Source organism: Lipotes vexillifer, unplaced genomic scaffold, assembly GCF_000442215.2.
Source record: "Lipotes vexillifer unplaced genomic scaffold, Lipotes_vexillifer_v1.1 scaffold384, whole genome shotgun sequence".
Taxonomy (NCBI): Eukaryota; Metazoa; Chordata; class Mammalia; order Artiodactyla; family Lipotidae; genus Lipotes; species Lipotes vexillifer.
The window spans coordinates 4,919,803-4,938,524 of record NW_006793498.1 but is presented as its reverse complement, the minus strand read 5'-3'; the positions used below and the strand labels follow the sequence as shown (position 1 = coordinate 4,938,524).

The window sequence follows — 18,722 nt, the reverse complement described above, 5'->3', positions numbered from 1 at the left end:
TCCCTACCATCCCCTTTAATGGTCTTCTACTACCTTTCTATTTCTCTGTTTTTTTCTCCCCTATTCATGTTTTGAGCCTCTAACTCAGACCATTGGTATCAATGGCATTTAGGTCACATATTCATAAGCCCAAATATAGCACAACTAGGTTTTTGTTAGGCCAATGTGTCTACTTGTTTTTGATTTTGCATATTGGATCGATGTCTTAAAAAGCTAACTGAAGCTACTGGTAGATCCTCATGGGCTAAGAATCTGAATATAACTGGAAACATAACTAAACCTTTACATAAAGAAAAATCCCAAAGTGAGTCTGTTAGTTAGCCTATCCATTTCACAATGGTAACCTCACTTTAAAACACTCTCTCTTCAGTGTGACTGCCTCATGGATTGGGAAGAGTGGCAGATTTTTTTTTAGGCTGTTGAAAGCATGTCAGTAAGTAAAATGTCTAGAAATGCAATCAACCGTACAAGATGTGAAAATTACTGACTTTCAGCAGCTTTTCGCTATTTCATCTTACTGGAAAGTAAAATTACGGAACATGTGAGATTTATACTACATTACTATTAAATGATTAATTAAGCTACTATATCCTTTAAGATAAACCTTTACTGTCAATTACAATTCAAAAAAAATTCCAATTGCTTCTTTCTATAGTTCCAATGTTTGTAAATAAATCAGGAAAAATATAATAAAAATTAAGGAAAGCAGCTCTACTATAAAAACTTTGAATTAACACGTAATACAATTGTCTCAGATTTAAAAAAAATACACTTCCCCTTCTAGGTTAATGAGCGAAAAGACTAGATAAATCCTGTTTTTCAACTTAATATAAAAACCTTCATGTAAATTAGCATTTTCTTGTTCCAATAATAAACATATGATGTGTGAATCTAAGCTGTAACTGTACAGAATTAAAGATCTGAGTCACAATGTGCTATTATGATTGAATTGATTGAAGCGAGTTTTCTACTTTAAAAAGTACTGTAATGTAATTTGATAACATGAAACAAACAAAAATAACCTAAGTATCAACAGCTTATAACACTTAAAGCTCACTGAGACCAATGGAAGGCTACCAGTCTGATTTACTGAAATGTTCATGTCCTAAAACTTTATATCAATTTATTATTCAGAAATTGGATGCCACTTAAGCAGATTTTCCAAATTAAAAGTTTATTCTTCAGCAAAAACATGGAAAATTTAATCATTTTGAATAGAAAATGTATCGAGAATAAAACAACTAAATTCAGATTGCGAGGATGTCAACAGGAGCACCAAGCCACTGCACCACAGTGAGGAACCAACGAGAAGCGTCTAAGGCCAAATAAATGGCTCCATACTCGCAGGCTAAGGACTGTTTTTCATAGTTGTCCACTGTCACCTCTTGCTGCGTTATCAGTGGGCCATGGCAACCTCCAAAATGCTTCAGAATACAGTCACTGCTCGGTATCCACGGGGAAATTGGTTCCAGGACCACCTGTGGATACCAAATCCACAGTACTATCAATACTATTGGCCCTTCCCATCTGTGGATTCCACATCCTCAGATTCAACCGACCAGAGAATGGTTGAATCCATGGACACAGAACCCACGGATACAGAGAGCCAAGTGGTACAAGCTTTGGAATCAAATCACCTAGTAGAATACTAGCTCCATCACTTAGTAGTTACGTGACCGAGCTACTTGACAATATTTCACCCACAGTAATGTATCAGCCAGTAATACACTGAAAGAAATCTTAGAATGATCTGTCGTCTAATCCTCAGGTTCCCAATGAATTTATCATCAATTTTATACAAATTTACAAAAAAGAAGAGTTAAAGAGGTTGCTAATCCCAATATTATTTACCTTCAATAAGCATTAAATATACTTGTTCCTAAAAGGACTGGGATGAAGTTTCGTGGTTTATTATTACGGGATTCAAGAATGGAGGCAGAAAACTAGTTACGATACCTAGTTTGGACTTACCTACCCTCCTCATTCTGGATCCACCCTTCCTCCCCGGAACCTCAAAATAGGTAAAATTCCTAATAATAAAATATATCCAGTGTACAGACATATAAATCCTGATGTCATATAAGAGAATAACTGGCAAATAACGTTTGGTAGATCCCCAAAGAGGAGAATAACACAATGAAGATAAAGAACAGCTTAGGAATCAGTCCAATCCCTTATTTCAAAATTCTGCGATATTATGGAACCTCCACCAAAGACAAGACATGGCACCATGCTTGACTCTGAAAGAGAAGTTAAGACAAACTGTACAGTGATCAAGCCTTTTAAAACAGGAAGAGAAGGAAAGACCCAGACATGTGATGGCTCATTAGCACATGATCAGCGGACAGCACTATAGCCAAAACCAGGCATTCACTCAATTCGCCTCACCATGTTGCACCCAAAACAATGCACTTGAAGAAACAAAAACCAAGCAAAAACGGTAACTACAAAGCAGCATTTCTTCCAAAATAAATTGGCTAATATAAGTGTCACTGAATACCATCTTTCAAAAGTAATGTTTAAAACATGAGAGTATTTCCCTCAACAGAAAGAGAATCCTTGTCATTGTTGAAAATACCAAAACAAAACTGTCTAAAAGGACACAACCAAGCAAACAAAACCATATTAAGCATAAACAAAAACTTCCTTATGAAAGAAAGTAAGTGGTTTGGGTTATCCATTTCTAAAAAAAAGAGATTAAAAACATCTGAAATGAGAAATCAGCTTTCCTTGATACAATTACTTGATTTACTGTGTTGAGAAAGGTAATGAAGATATTTCAAAGGAAAAACTCAGGGGGGGTAATATTATAGCAAAATAACTAGTAAGTAGGTATCTATACAATACCTCATACAGAACAGGTAACTGTATGTCACTTATTCATCAGTAATTTCACTAAAACTACAAATCATTAATAATAATTACTTCAATCTTAGCATCTATTAGGGACTTCTAATTTTACTACTGGAAATATTCTAATTTCTATCTGTAGCGGTCTAACATTTATTTATAACACATTATGAATTTCTTATAGAATAACCTTACCAGCCTGAAAGCTAGGAAAACATGAAACACTTGCCCTTACTTTAGGATAGGAAAAAAGCAACATGGAGCAGTATATTCATTTGTTGATGGTTAAATGATACAATGGAGGCAGACAACTAAAAATACTCTCTTTATACTTATACATAGCTCAGTAGTTAACACCACTGGGAATGCATTCGTGTTCATGCTTCCTTAAAATAATATACAAAACATAATCTAACTTTCAACTGGTGGACATTCAATACCATATCAAATTTCTTTGGGGTTTTCTTAAAATTTCTAACTCCTACCTTGCTGTCAGGCTATAAACTGCTACCTTCCCAATGTCACCTTACATGCCTCCGAATCCCCTTTTTTTCCCCTTCTCCTCCCCTCATCTGCTTTAAAATAATAAAGCTAGTAAAACATAAGACTTGAAAAAAAAGTCTAAAAAGGACCAGAAATGCTATGCAAAAACAGTAAGGGAAAAAACAAAACCAAAAAAAACACATAGCTTTACTTTGTGATGGCAATTTCAAGCAGTTTTGGAAGCCAGAGCTGTGTCTAAAGGATTAGGTTATCCACTCTGGATAAAGTGGAGTGTTACCATGTGTGGACTGGGTCCTTACCTTCTTAGCTTTCTTAATGAGGCCAAGGTCACTGGCTCAAACCATCACCTCAGATTACAACCACAAAGAAAATGTGCCTTCATTTCCACCAGTGACAGAAAAGGAATTACTGAACTTCTCATACCCCATTAAGGAAGGAAGCAACTAGACATCCAAAGTAAGGTCAGCACTTTCCTAAAACACAGCGCTGATCAGGCCACTATACAAAAACAAGAAGCGTTCTCCATTCCAAGTCCAATTAAGTCCAAACTTCGCAATCCTGCCTGTAATTAAGGCGTTTCAACGTTAGCCTTGTCTTCTACATTCCTGTATACAGACACTGTCTCTTACCAACTTAGACTATGTCCTGTGTTCTCTTCTATAAATACTCCCCGTACCTTGAACCTTTTTGGTATGTTTTCTCCACTAAAGTGACTTCTTACTAATCCCCATGGCTATCAAACTTCTCTCAAATGTCACCTCCTCAAAAGCATGTGATCTTTACCTTCTGTCTCCCAATACTGCTTTATTGGATCTCTTATGACACACCATATTCTACCTTGCCATACTCTTCCCATTTATTGGCTTTCTATCCCAAGTCATTCCCTAAAATGTTTCAAGAAGCTTACATAGATAGATATAAATACTCTAAGATACCATAAATTATAAATGAGTGAGAAAACTTGACACAAAGGACCAGAAATAGAAGAGTAATATAAATTGAATCTGTTACGTGTTATCTTTTCCTTTCATGTATATGTATACGTATATATACACATAACACTTATTCTTAAATTCAACGTAGGCCCTCCTTAAGGATATAAAGAGTGCTATGCATATACAGTCAATAAATTACATCCTTTCAAATACCCAGGAGATTCTGTAATCTAAGGACATTTTTAAAACATCCCTTTAAAAAATTACATTCCTTTGTATGTGTACCCACACATACATGTATATAGTCTCGAATTTTTTAAATGGCAAGCAAAATGAAACAATGCACCAAGACATAAAGGAGTAAGTTTTGCGGCACTTTAAATGTCAGTAAAATAATCAAATTACTCACATTTATTGTCAATGATAGCATTAATGCTTTTCTCATTTAAATAAATCTCCACCATTTCCCTTTTGGTAGAGACCTAGGAGTGCTCAGGAGATAGGAAGAAATAATTCCACCTCTTTCCAATGCCTGGAAGAGACTGGCAATGGAACCTGGTTAGTATGAAAAAGAAAGCAGCTACGATCACTAAAGAAAAGAACCAATCCTAAATACTTAGTTCACCTTCACCTGGATTTCTATTCACTACTAAATATTTTTGGGACACATCTGCTTTGGATTATAGACACAGATAAGCCATATGAAAAGATTAAATTGCCAAAAATCCTACCTGAAGGTTATAACCACTTATCCTCAGACCTTTAAAATTGCAGCTATAGATAATAGCTTTCCTGGGAAATTAGGTTATTTTTTGTTTCGTTTTCAACACAAGAGAAACAAAACATTGCTTCAAGGGAAGAGAAGGTAGGAGGGTGAATACAGTATTCGTATAAACTGAGAAGTTTTGCTAAGCAAGGCGTTCCTGTACCGAATCGTTTTACAGTGGAAATCACTCCCCCCCTAATTTCTTTCTTTCATTCGTTGACAAATAACAGAAAAACATAACTTCCTAAGTTCTCCTCCCTGTTCCGAGCGCACCCCCACTCCAGTCCACATTACGGATTCCTTTGGTACTAATTTTCCCTGAACATCAGTTAGCTGGCAAGTGGTGAGGGCAAAATCACTCCCCAATTTAATCTTCAGTCACTTCCTTTCACCTTCTTAACTCACCCCATTAAGCCCAACTGTTGCCTTAATTATTCCCCGACGGTTCTCCTAATTTCCTCCCATTTTCACTAACCCTCTCCTGCCTCAAACTTTCTCCTTCAACTCAAGACTTCTGAAAAGTCAGTTCAAACAACACTGCTTTCCTAACCTACCAAAGGTCAATTCTATCCCATCTGTGAACTCTGAATGCAATTTCCTGTGTCATTTTGGAGGCTAGCGTTCCAGTTACAGTCTGAGAAACGTTTTGTAGCACCGTCAGGAATTCACGTAGCCTCTCTGAACTTGCTCCTCTACCGATAAGCCAAAAGTTGAATGGGATCAAGATTTCCAGCTCAAAATATCGATTCATTGATTTCATGTTGTTTAAAAGTGTTATTTAGCTCTTATAATTTCCCCATGTATATGTAGCATACACTGCTTGAGAACAAGAACCACGTTAGATTACATCTGTGCCCACACCATTAGTAGATATAATGATTTACACCTAGTACCTACTCAATAAATATACCCATCTGATAGGCCAGTGAGGGGGAGACAGAGAACTTAATGTAATAGGTACAGTAACATATCCGAGAAGAACTGAACCTTACTCCCATCAAAACCGCTATGCAATAATGCTAACAGGATGGCAAAGTATTTGGCAATAATCATATCCCTTTCCCAGATGATTGTGGGGTACGTTTTTGCCACACGTCTGCACTCACTTATTCAACAAATATTTCAGAACATACCATGAATCAGGTTATACTGCATGCAGTGGAAATACAGAGGCAAAAACAGATGGGTAACATCCTTACTCGCAAGGAGCTTAGTTACGTTCTGGAGTACAAGAACGAGAGGAGCGTCCCTACCCGAACTTCCAAGATCAAAACAAGAGTATCTGAGGATATAATGAGTTGAATATCTGCAGCTCCCAGGGCCTTCCAGTGTAGGAAACAACAGTCAGAACACCTTGGTTTTGATCATATCCTATGGAGGCAGCAGAGCACAGAAGTCATCAAGAGCACAAAATCTAGACCCAGACTGACTGGATTTAAACGCCAGCTCCCACTTATGTGACCTTGAATATCACTTAATCATTCTATCCCTCAATTTCTTTACCTGCAAAATGCGGATAATAATGGTACTTACACCTCATAAGGTTGTTCTGAGAATTAAACAAGTTGATATATGTAAAGTGCTTAGAACAAGCATATAACGAGTACCATAATTTTCAACTACTCCTACTACAACTATTACTACTACTATTATTACTAAATTGTTGTAGTCTGTCCAGGAAAAGCTAAAAACAGCATACGACACATGGCAGGAACTCAATATTTAATTACTGACAGAATAAATGAACCCAAGACTCAGTTTCTTCCCCTGTGAAAATGGAACAAAAGCATCCTGTCCATTTTAGGACATGGGTGTCCCTGGTGGCTCAGTGGTTAAGAATCCGTCTGCCAATGCAGGGGACACGGGTTCAAGCTCTGGTCCGGGAAGATCCCACATGCCGTGGAGCAACTAAGCCCGTGCGCCACAACTACTGAGCCTGCGTGCCACAACTACTGAAGCCTGCACGCCTAGAGCCCGTGCTCCGCAGCAAGAGAAGCCACCACAATGAACAGCCTGCGCACCACAATGAAGAGCAGCCCCCACTCGCTGCAACTAGAGAAAGCCTGCAAGCAACAACGAAGACCCAACGCAGCCAAAAAAGTCCTGAAAAAAAAAACAAAAAAATTTAGGGCTGCTATGACTCAAGAGTATATAATCTATTTCAGAGTTTTGTTTAACCCCCCCCCCCCCCGCAATCATACAAGAGGCAGGTTTTATTACTATCACCACTAGAAATTTATCACAGCCATGTGCTAGCAAAAAATTAACGCTAGATAGTATTTCAGTTGTACGTTTATATGTTCCTAACTAGTCAGTATGCTGTTTGTTACCATATAAATATACACTAACCCTAACAACCAAAGAAATTAGATAACTAGGTGAGCTGGGAGAGAATGAAATCTTATCAACAATGAGTAATTTTATAATCAGTCCATCCACCTACAATTTACTCAAAAAAGGAACACTCAGGCATGCACACAGAGTATCAAGAGTTCCTCAACTTAAGTAGTGACCTGATATTACAACAATAATCTGGGATACCTGGGAAAATAAGATGCTATCTCATCTGTCTTATCCCCATGAAGCTCAAGAGTACCCTTTACCCTATGGCTCAGTGAATGAGAAAAGGCAATACCATTCACCACGACCTAAAGTTAATTCTTTAATAAGATCAAGCCACAGGAAATCTCCCCAGTCAACACAAATATGGTTTTAAGCCAAACAAGGTCTAACACTGGTATGTCCACAAAAAGAATATGACGACATTTAAAGACTCTCAGAACTAGCCTCTGATGGTCACCCCACTACAACATCAGATTCTCTATTTCCCTTCTGTTTGTAATTACCCCAACCTTAAAAGTAAAGGCCTCATATCTTAACACTTTTTACTCCCATTTAATACCCATATATAATCAATTAAAATTACTGCTAATTCTAACCACTGCCAAATCTCTTCCATGGTTCTCTTCCCTTCATAGAATCCATAACTTACTAGTTTAGTAACAATTACTTGTTGTCACTACAACGACCATAAGTAAAACAGATCAGTTAGGAATTTTAAACAAGTGATTAACTCAATGCTTACTAAACTGTCTAACAAAGAAAACTCCTTTAATACAAACAAGTGGCATTTCACCAGTTAAATGCTTATATTTTAAACAGCTGAAACTGCAAATAACTTCCAAGGTAATACTTACATATTTGAGAATCACTTACGCTAAATAGCGGAACCAGTCAAAAGGAGATAAGAATACTGACATTCTAATTTAGAAATAAGTGGGGTTTTTTGTTTTATTCAAGTTGGAGAACTTTTACTGTCATAAACATATGTAAATACAAAATAAACATACAATGCTTGTTAAAAGCAGCAACTAAGCATTGCTTTTTGCTCAAAATACAGCAAAAAAGTAATCAATTCTCAATCATCTCTATTAAAGGAGAAAATAGTGATAACACATGATCTATAAAGAACTTATTTAACTTTCAAATATATCATAATAGTGTTTTTAAAAAGAAGCTGAACTTATGCCAATATCAAAAATTTTTTTCTTCAGTTATCCATTAAGCAGATTTTTACTGACTACCTACTGTAAGGCACTGAAATACACTTTGGATATATAGTAGCAAACCAAACATCTCTGCTCATGAAGCTTAAAATCATCAAACAGATAATCCCCCAAAACAAAAACTAATTATACAATACAAACTGTACTAGCACTATAAAAGAACAAGGTGATCTTAAACAGTGTTAACAAAGAACCTAAGTTTAGGTTGGTATGTCACAGAAGGCCTCTCAAAGTGACAGTGAGGCTTAAGGAGGAATGGAGGGAAGGTGACACAGCGCACGCCAAAGCCTGGAGGAGAGAGCAAGAAAGGATGGCAACCCGAGGAATCGAAAGGAGGCAGCTGGGACACAGAAAGGGAGGGAGAAAGTGGCAGGTGAGGCCAGAAGTGAGCAAAAGCGAAATGTAATTACCTTACAAGAAATGGGAAGGCTTCAGGGGTTTGGGGGCAAGTGAGAGACCCGAACAGCCTTCCGTTTTAAGAACATCACTCTGACTACAAGACATAAAATCAGAGAAAGGCAAGAGTGTATGCAGGAAGCTGGTGAGGAAGCTACTGTAGGGCTTTAAGAGCTGACTATGTTACCTTAGACTAGAGTGGTGGCAACACAGATGGGGAAAGAAAAGATAAAGTCAAGATATATTCAGAATGTAATGGTCAGAATGCAGAGGGTGGGGGAAAGGAAGCTATCAAGAACGACTCAGGTTTCTAACGTGAAGAACTAGAGTAAGAAATATTTATTAAAATGAGCACGACTGAAAGAGAAATTTGAGAGGGTAAGTAATGAAGAGGTTAAGTTTATGATCTGCTGAGACTGAGAGGCTGTGAGAATATAAGCAGAGATAACAGGAAGGCAGAGGACCGCAGCAGTCTAGAGCTAAGAAGAGAAGTGTGGGCTATGATATGCATTCAGGAGTTGAGAGCATACAGACCATGGAACAGCAGATTACCAAGGGAAAAGGGAAAAGGCAGTAGGTGGGAAGAGGACTCAAATCCAAACAAACTCCAATGTTGAGAGTCTGACAGAGGAGCTGAACTGAAGGAGAATGAAAAGGAGTGGCCAGAAAGGTGGGAAGAAACTAAGCAGTTTATCACTGAAAGCAAAAGAGAGCGGGTGTTTCAAGGAAGGAAAACAAAGGTCAACTAGACCTACTGAGACTGAAAGGTCAAGTAAGATTTTCAGGTCAAGATGACTAGTAAGGAAGTGAAGGGCTGGGGCAAGTGGGACATTTGAATATACGTGAGACTAGGAAAAAAGTCAACCTGGAATCCAAAACATTATAGATCATTCTTTTCAAATAATGTAAACAACCTTTATTATTTTTTTCCCTCATGTAATTTATTTTAATAAGCCATTAAAGCATATTCTTACCATGACATTAAAACCTAACGGCATGGTGACACAGCAAAAACCAACCAGGGCTCTGATATTGTCGCACCAGAACAGGGCATGCTCTGCAGTTTCATATTTTTAAATTGAACTTTCTAAATAAGAAATAAAATCTACATGTTTTGCAATTCTGAAGTCAATGTTACAAAGACAGAATTTAAATTATTAGAAAATTAAAATGGTTTTCCTGAAGAGATAATTTTCATACAACTTCCCCCAAAAATGTTAAAATTAATTCATTTAACATGTCTGTCTACTGTATTCCAGGTACACCACTCTTACGACTTTACCCACTTTTTTCTCACCAAGGGCTCATACGTAAATGTTGGTATGTTCTATGACAATCCCATTATTTGTACTAATACACAAGTCAATAAAGCCTGCCCTTTTTCGGGTTTTCAGCCACTCTATTATTACTTATGGGCACCACCCTTACCTCCCTGTTGGCTTTATGAGTAGTAGAAACAGCGCCAGATTTTGAATTGGAAAAATGGCTTTTAATCCTACTGTTTACTGTTATGTATATAACCTGACACAGCTTACTTGGCTTCTCTAATAAACTAAATAAGCTTCAGTCTATTCACCAGTAAATTAGAAAAAAAACTTAATTCACAAGGCTGTTGAGTGGTTAAATGTGACAACAAATATTAACTGAATCTAATCCTAACATTCTTAATCACTTCTGTGAATTGAACTACCAAGTTATATGCCATTATTATTTCTGCTGAATATAAGCCAAGCAACTCCACTCAAAATTTACGTACTAGTTATAGATCAAATCTTGGAGTGTGAATTGTTAAAATTAGTATCATTCTTTACATTTAACAGTGCAATATTCTACAACTGAAATAGATGTGTAATGTTAAATGCACATCTATTTTACACTCCTTTCCTAAAAACCCCACTGAAATCACAGAAAAGGAATTTTTTATGATATAAAGCCATAAACCCACAAAAACTGAGAGAACGGGTAGAAAAGACAATAGCAACAAAAATTTGGAAGCTGGAAAGCAGATGGTTGAGTGACAAATGACTTATTTAGCAAACACTAGGAAATCAAATCTCTAGCAAACAGTGGGGAAAGCCAAGAACAAACCCAATTTAAACTGTAAAATCCCCAAAAGACTCAGGAATTGGCAGTACCACATACATCTGAAGTGGGATGTGGGAGAGAGAGAGAGTGCTTAAAATAAGGACGATTGTTTAAAAGTCTCTTTTAGAAGCAACCAGCCCTACAAATCCCAACGGCCCCTCCCCAGCCCCAACAAAAAACTGAAAATATATTGTCTGGTGAATATAAAACACAAGATCCCAGGACTGAGGAAATGAGGCACAACAGTATGCAGGAGAACATACTGAAAACAAGCTGACTGAAGAGACATATACAGGGATGCTCTGCCAGGTGACCATAAAGCAAAGCTAACGAGACTCTCAGAATTTTGAATCGGCATTTTACTCCCCTACTCTCACACACAACCACCATCTAAGGAAAGGCTATAGCACAAAAGATAAAGGCCGAACAAATAAAAACTAAGAAAGCTAAAACTGGAGGACACAGATCACACAGGGATCAGACAGCTAAGAAAAAGTACTATTGTTACTAGAACAGGACAGATATTATTGAAAAGGACCAAAGACAAAAGCTCTTGGAAATCAAATACATGATAATAGATGGAAACTCAGTAGAAGTAAAGCAAAAAGAAAAAGACATGGCAAATAGGAAAGAAAATATGAGAAAATTAGAAGACTGGTCAAGCAGGTCCATTATCCCAATAAAAGGAGTTTGAGAAAGAAAAAAGAAATTGGAAAGAAATAATCAACAACCTCATTCAAGAAAAAGTCCCAGAATTAAAAGATGTTTCCAGACTGAAAGGGGACTCTAGTACTCAGCACCCTGAATGAAACGAAACCCACATAAGAACCCATCATCATAAAATTTCAGAACACTTAAAAACAGATACAATTTTAAAAGCTTTCAGATTTAAAAGAAAGAGAGAAGGGATGGAAAGAGAATAAACAAGAGTATAGGGGAAAAAAAGAAAAAACAAAACACATACACACAGGTCACATGTAATATATATAAGGAATCTGAATGGCTTCAAACTTCACAAAAGCAAAGTGGAAGCTAGAAAGCCACGGAGCAAAATTATAAAATAATACAATTTCCAATCCAGTATTCTTTACCTAACCGAAGAATCAAACAAGTAACAGGGTAAGCTAAAGCCATTTTAAAACATCAAGTGAGCCAAGAATGAATAATGACATGAGTCACTGGAAAATGGAGATCCAATCACAGAAGACAGTGAAAGGAATCCCACAAATATTAATAGTTGCATACCAAGTCTAAAAGGCAATCAGTCCAGAATGAGGCTCAGAGAAATATGAGAGAGACTTCCTCAGGAAGATAAAATTGATAACAGTACCTGATATGTCTGAACATCTCAAGGGACATTTTGATGAAATGATGAATCAGTGATTACTACAGAGAAAATTAGGGGGGGGCCAGGTGGGTGGAGACAATGAATTCCAGCCAAATCACCCTATGGTAAAGCTAACAGTCAGCAAGTCACATTGAGAACTTCTTACCAGCTCTTTAGTCTCCTACACTTAAGTACAAGCAGAGGACCAAGAATTGCCAGACATCTGAAGAAAGGCTCTATCATAAAAGGTTAAGCCCAAAACATACAAAAATGGGGAGAAAGGCAACTTGCAGGAAACAGATGATGACAGATGAAACCTTGGGGTGGGGGAACCCACTAACATTTCTCAATGCTAAATAGTATACAGAAATATAGATATAAGTGTACCACACATACCAGATGGCTGGGGTGGGAGGAGGGAGGCAAGTGCAGGACATTAGACAGGATAGGAAAAGTAATCATATTTTACGAGAACAATGAATAATCAATAGTGATGCAATCATAACTATTAAGAGGAGGGGGGACCAGGAGGAAGGAGGACCAGCTGAGTAGGTCATGACAAAGTTAATCTTCATTTTCTACTCAAGAAGTTAATAAAGCCAAAAACAAAAGCAAGGATGGACTTCCCTGGTGGCACAGTGGCTAAGAATCCACCTGCCAACGCGGGGGACACGGGTTCGAGCCCTGGTCCGGAAAGATCCCACATGCCACAGAGCAACTAAGCCCATGTGCCACAACTACTGAGCCCGCGCGCCTAGAGCCCGGCTCCGCAACAAGAGAAGCCACGGCGATGAGAAGCCCGAGCACCGTGACTAAGGAAAGCCTGCGCACAGCAACAAAGGCCCCATGCAGCCAAAAAAAAAAAAAAGAAAGAAGGAAATGTATTTAAAAAAAGTAAGGAGGGGCTTCCCTGGTGGCGCAGTGCTTGAGAGTCCGCCTGCCGATGCAGGAGACGCGGGTTCGTGCCCCGTTTCGGGAGGATCCCACATGCCGCGGAGCGGCCGGGCCCGTGAGCCATGGCCACTGAGCCTGCGCATCCGGAGCCTGTGCTCCGCAAACGGGAGAGGCCACAACAGTGAGAGGCCCGCATAACGCAAGAAAAAAAAAAAAAAAAAAAAAAAAAAAAAAAAGTAAGGAGTATTTTATTTGACACACACACATATATAGGGCATATGAGTTAGAAACAGTTCTAAGGGCTTTGCAAATGCACTGAATTCTTACAACAACCTTATGAGGTAGGTACTATTTTCCTCACTTTTTAAAATGAGCAAACTGAGGCACAGCGAGGTTAAGCAGCTAGTAAACAGTAGAGGATGGATCAGACCTAAGCAGTCTACTTCCAGGGTCCATGCTCCTAACCACCTGGCTATGTTGCACATCTAGTAGCAATACAAGCAGTTAGAGACTAGGAGGTAAATATCACAGTCATCATCAAAAAGAGGTGAAAGTGATTGCTTCTGGGAAATGAAGCAGGCAGGAAGCTTTTGTTTGTTTTGATAACCATGTAAACTATTTGGCTCTTTAAACTGTGGAGATACAACCTAAATAAAAATTAAAACTTATAATTTAGTATTTTACAGTTAAAGTATTTTATCTGATGCTACCATCCTAAGAAGTAGGCAAAATGAGTATTATTCCTACTTGATAAGAAAACTCATTCCTCTTTAGTAAACACGAGGGCCAACTCTGTAACAGGCACTGCATTTAAAAGATAGATATCAATTCACCTCAAGGTATGAAAAGGCAAAAGAGGTAGAAAAAGCAAGTATTTTCATTCATTTCTTTTCACTTTGTTGCATATAACTATATGATCCTACAACCTGAACAGTTGTGCTTAAGGTGAGAGACAATACAAATTTTAAATCATGATAGAAAAAGCAGAGAAAGGTCTGCTCATTAATCCATTCAAAAAAGATTTAGCTCTTGCCCTTGAGGAACTCACAGTCTTTTGGGGAAAATGGGTAAACATAATTCAAACTGAATGTGTGCAGTGCCTTGAATAGAGGAACACTAAAAAGGGCTAAGGAAACAACATTCCCTGGGTGAAGAGACTGCTTCAGAGGGAACATCTGAGCTGAGCCCTGAAGGATGAATAGAAGTTTGACCAATTAATTTCACAGAAGAGGCTGTATTAACAATCAGAAAACACTAAAGACTATACATCTGTGTGAAATACCTGTAACTTCCCTGTGTTGTAAAAATAAGTTCACATTAAAGGTTAACGTGAGACATTAAGAACTTTTTAATGAGAATGATTTTTAAAAATCTAGATACATATCTTCATGCCTGATCCATGTTTCTAATCTTCAGTCTTCTCCACATGTGTTAGAAATATTTTAAAATTTGAAGTGTTAGAATATTATTTCAAAAGATGACTAAAGAACAACGAATCTTCATTTGTCCTACCATCCAAAAGTTTTATTGTTAACGTGTTTTCTAAGTTGTAATACTGAAATTACAATGTACTCTTTTCTCCTATGGGAGACTAATAGGTGACCAAGCCCAGAAGACACAAGTGACACAGAAACTAACGTGGGAAGAAAAAGTAAAAAACACTTTAAATAAATAGAAACTCATTATCACTTTTTTCTCTTGCAGATATTCTCAAATTCCCTTCCAAGAACCAATTTAAATGAAACATTTCTTTTTCCAAACTACAGTGATAAAAGAAATAATCTGCAGGAAAGCACAAAGAAAATAATATACAAATTTACCCTATCTGACCTTTACAGGTGTTTTAGGGGTCATTTTGATTTTTCAGAATTTAAAGGATACCTCTGAAAAGAAATTTTCTGGTTTTGACGACTTGACTTTGATGTTAACAAAGGCTCAAATATGTAGCTCATTCAGAACAGGTACAGTCAACTCAAGTTACTTTATACCAATATTTAATCATATTTCTCAGTATCTGTTTTTGTCCCTTTAATTTCAAACCTTCCTACATAATTTGCCCCTAATTAATGTTCCTCTCAGTTACTATATGGAAAAATTAATTTTGTAGTAATATCTTAAACGGGGACTCTATCTCTACAGTTAAAAACCTAGCTGTAAAGTCTCTTGACTTTAATCATCTGGAACAGCATGTTGTGGAAAGCTCTATCATGCCCCACCACCAGGAGGAAAACAAAAAAGGAGAAAGTCATGCCAGGAGACCACAAACAGTAATTAGCAAAAATCATGGCAGGTTTGAATTCAAAATTTGTGGCTTTCATTTGTGTATCTGACCCATCTTTTATTTCTCTAAATTTAGCATCCACATAATGTACCCGTGGGCTTTACTCAGATCACACTCTTTAAATTTAGAACTTATTAATATTTGGGGTAAATAATTCTTTAAAATTACAGATAAGTATTAGCATGATTTGATACATTTAAGGGTTTAACAATAATTATAATAGGACTCTTAAGGAAACCACCTCCTAGAAGAGGTCTATCTTTTAATGTACAGTTTTGTACACATGATACAGAATACATTGGCTAGGTAATGAGATTTTAATTATATGACTTAGAAAAATAATAAAAATCTTGAAAGACTTTAAATTATTTCAATTAATCATGCCTTTACCTTATATCTTTTAAGTAACTAAAAAACAAAAAAACAAAAAAACATGAAAACCTCACTGAAACATCAGGCCTTTGCTTTTCTAAAACTGCAATTCTTTTGAAATATGCTCAATATTTCCAAAGGGAAAACCACAGCTATACATTTTGAATGTAAATGTTCCAACTGGTTTGATAAAAGTTCAATCTCAAAAATCTCCAACTAATACTAAAATAATTAAGTATCTTTCAAGCTTATTCAAAGTTCCACAGTGAAAATGAATAGCCTTTGTCATAACTCCTGTATTATTTTGATCAAGGTTAGTCACAGACTGGCAAATTTGTGAAAAGAACATTCCTTTAAAAATCAACTTAGTTTAAAGCCATGTAGTAGCATGAGAGATTTCACAACTTTTTCTAGCCAGCCAGCTTCAAAGACACAATTTGATTCAATAAACATGATTATCACATTATTTCCAATCCAATTAAGAAAACGCTGGTTCAGTAATGTACTTTAGGCTTTATGTATTTTTTTGGTAAGAGAAGAGAACAGGTGGAGTAGACTGTAGGAGCGCAAAGTTGGTTTCATGTCTCTATAAATCCAACCCTCCAAGACTTTGTTTCTTTACCCTTTAAAATGGCTACCACCTTGATCCACTATGCAAAAGGAAAAATGCACAGCATACTACTATCGACGATAAATCTGGTTATTTTTAAGAGTGTATGGCCTCCTACCCCACGAAACACTTTTTAAGATTCCCATTCCTTTACTGTTCCAATGAAACGACCATTAGATAAGTACACAAAAGTTGGTCAATTAGTTTGAGGGCAACCTGTATAACCCAGCTCAGGTCATCTTTCCTGTAATATCTGATGAGGAAAAGCAGCTAACGTTATCTTTCACAGACTAAGAGCAAACACAGTAGAACTTTAAAGGGTTGTCCTGTCCAGTAAAGGAGAAACAAATGTGGGAACCACAACCTCCCCTCCCGTCCCCAAGAGATGATCATAATGATTTTAGTAACTCAAAAGAACAGATTAACTATTAGATGGGTCAGCAAAAACTAGTAACTCTAAAAACCATTTTATAAATAACAAAACCACTTGGTGCTCCCAAACCTATTCTTAATGCTCAAAAACTATCCTGTCAAATAGTGTTTACATAATACTTACACCACTTCCTGACCAACTAGTTTGAGACCCCTCCATAACACTCTTGCTCTAGAAAACTTACCAGAAAAATGCAGTTTCACATACAAAAAGGAAGAAATATATAATGCTTTAGACTGATCTTGTGCATATACATAGCTACTAAATAGATTAACTCTGCATCTGCTGAGTGTCTGCAGAAACATGGCATGACCTTACCTCTCATCCTCGCCATCCACCAGGGGTGTCGTCAGCGGTAGCACCTTCAACGGGAAAAGAGAAGCAGAGGCTCCTAGGCTGCCGCTACTCCCATCGGAAACTGCCGACATGCCCCCACTGTCACCACTGATAGTCTGAGGTAAGCCAACTAAGGAGGGTTCCGCTGGGCGCCTGGCATCTTCAATTTGGCTTCCAATTGCCTGAGCTAATGATTGTGCAGAGAACTGAGCAGAACTTAGTGGTATCTGCTGCGCCAAAGGCAAATTTATATTAGGTGCTGCCATCAAGGGAGGCTGACTAACACTTTGAACCAAATTACCATTCTGAGTGGCAGGGGCTTGTGCTATATTCTGTGATGGAACCAAGTTTGCTGGGACAGAAGGCATTCCAGAAGGCCCAGCTGAACTAACCTGATTCGTAACAGAAATACTGCTAGCAGAGGGCAAAGGACTAACCGCAGGCAACTGCTGCGAAACAACTCCTGGAGCTACTGACTCTACTCCTTGCGGCTGGGGAGGCACAGTTAACAAGGTACTCTGGGGTGCAATGACCAACTGTTGAGGAAGGCTTGAAGCACTAGCTTGAACTCCCTGATGAAGAATCGCAGCCTGAGCGGGTGGAACTACCTGTGAAGACGGAGGAGCACCTTGCGGGATAACTGAAGGTGTGACTTGGGTAGAGGGCTGCTGCGCTGCCGTAGGTAGGTTTGTCTGTTGACCAATATTTGCAATTTGACTGCCAGGAGGTACAGCAGATACTGCCGTCTGCGCCTGGCCAGCGGGTTGGCCAGATGCCCCTGCGGGCTGCACTGGCAGCTGGATGCCCTGTGGCTGAGCCACAGGAATCACCGAGGTTCCTGCTCCCACCCCCGCAGAAGTGGGCTGTCCAGAGGACACTGCCGTTTGCAGAATCGGCTGCTGCTGAACATACTCAGAAGTAGGATTCGGAGTCACTGATGGGCCGTGGCTTGGGGCCACCGGTGTGGAAAGAGCCGACGGCTGCTGTCCATAGTGTAACTGCTGGGGTGATGTGCCTGGCAAGGGTGCTTGCGCCGGAGGGGCCGCCTGAGAATACGGCAGTTGGGGCTGAGCCAGGCTGGAAACGGAAGGCTGCTGACCTAGAGCTGAAGTTACACCCACCACACTCACAGGTGATGGCTGGATACCAGCTGCAGCACTGAGAGCGGCTTGCAGAGGTACTGGCTGAAGACCCTGCTTCTGCTGATAGCTCAGTTCTTGAGACTGCAACTGCACTTGCGAGATCTGTGACTGAGAAATACTCTGTGGCATACTAACTGCTGAAATGCCCGCTGGAGCAGCGCTACTGAAGTCCATCTGCGGGAGGGCGACACCTGGAGGAGCGGGCGGCTGCTGCACCACGGCAGC

The 18,722-nt window shown here is 38.5% G+C and overlaps 1 protein-coding gene across 1 annotated transcript in view; it reads right to left on the bottom strand.

Annotated features, from left to right (window-relative positions):
* TSC22D1 (TSC22 domain family member 1) overlaps positions 1–18,722 on the bottom strand; it is a 135,644-nt gene that overhangs the window by 115,166 nt on the left and 1,756 nt on the right. Inside the window, exon 2 of the mRNA XM_007466465.1 lies at positions 17,338–18,712. Within this exon, the coding sequence (XP_007466527.1) occupies positions 17,338–18,712 (1,375 nt within the window). The remainder of the gene's footprint in view (positions 1–17,337; positions 18,713–18,722) is intronic.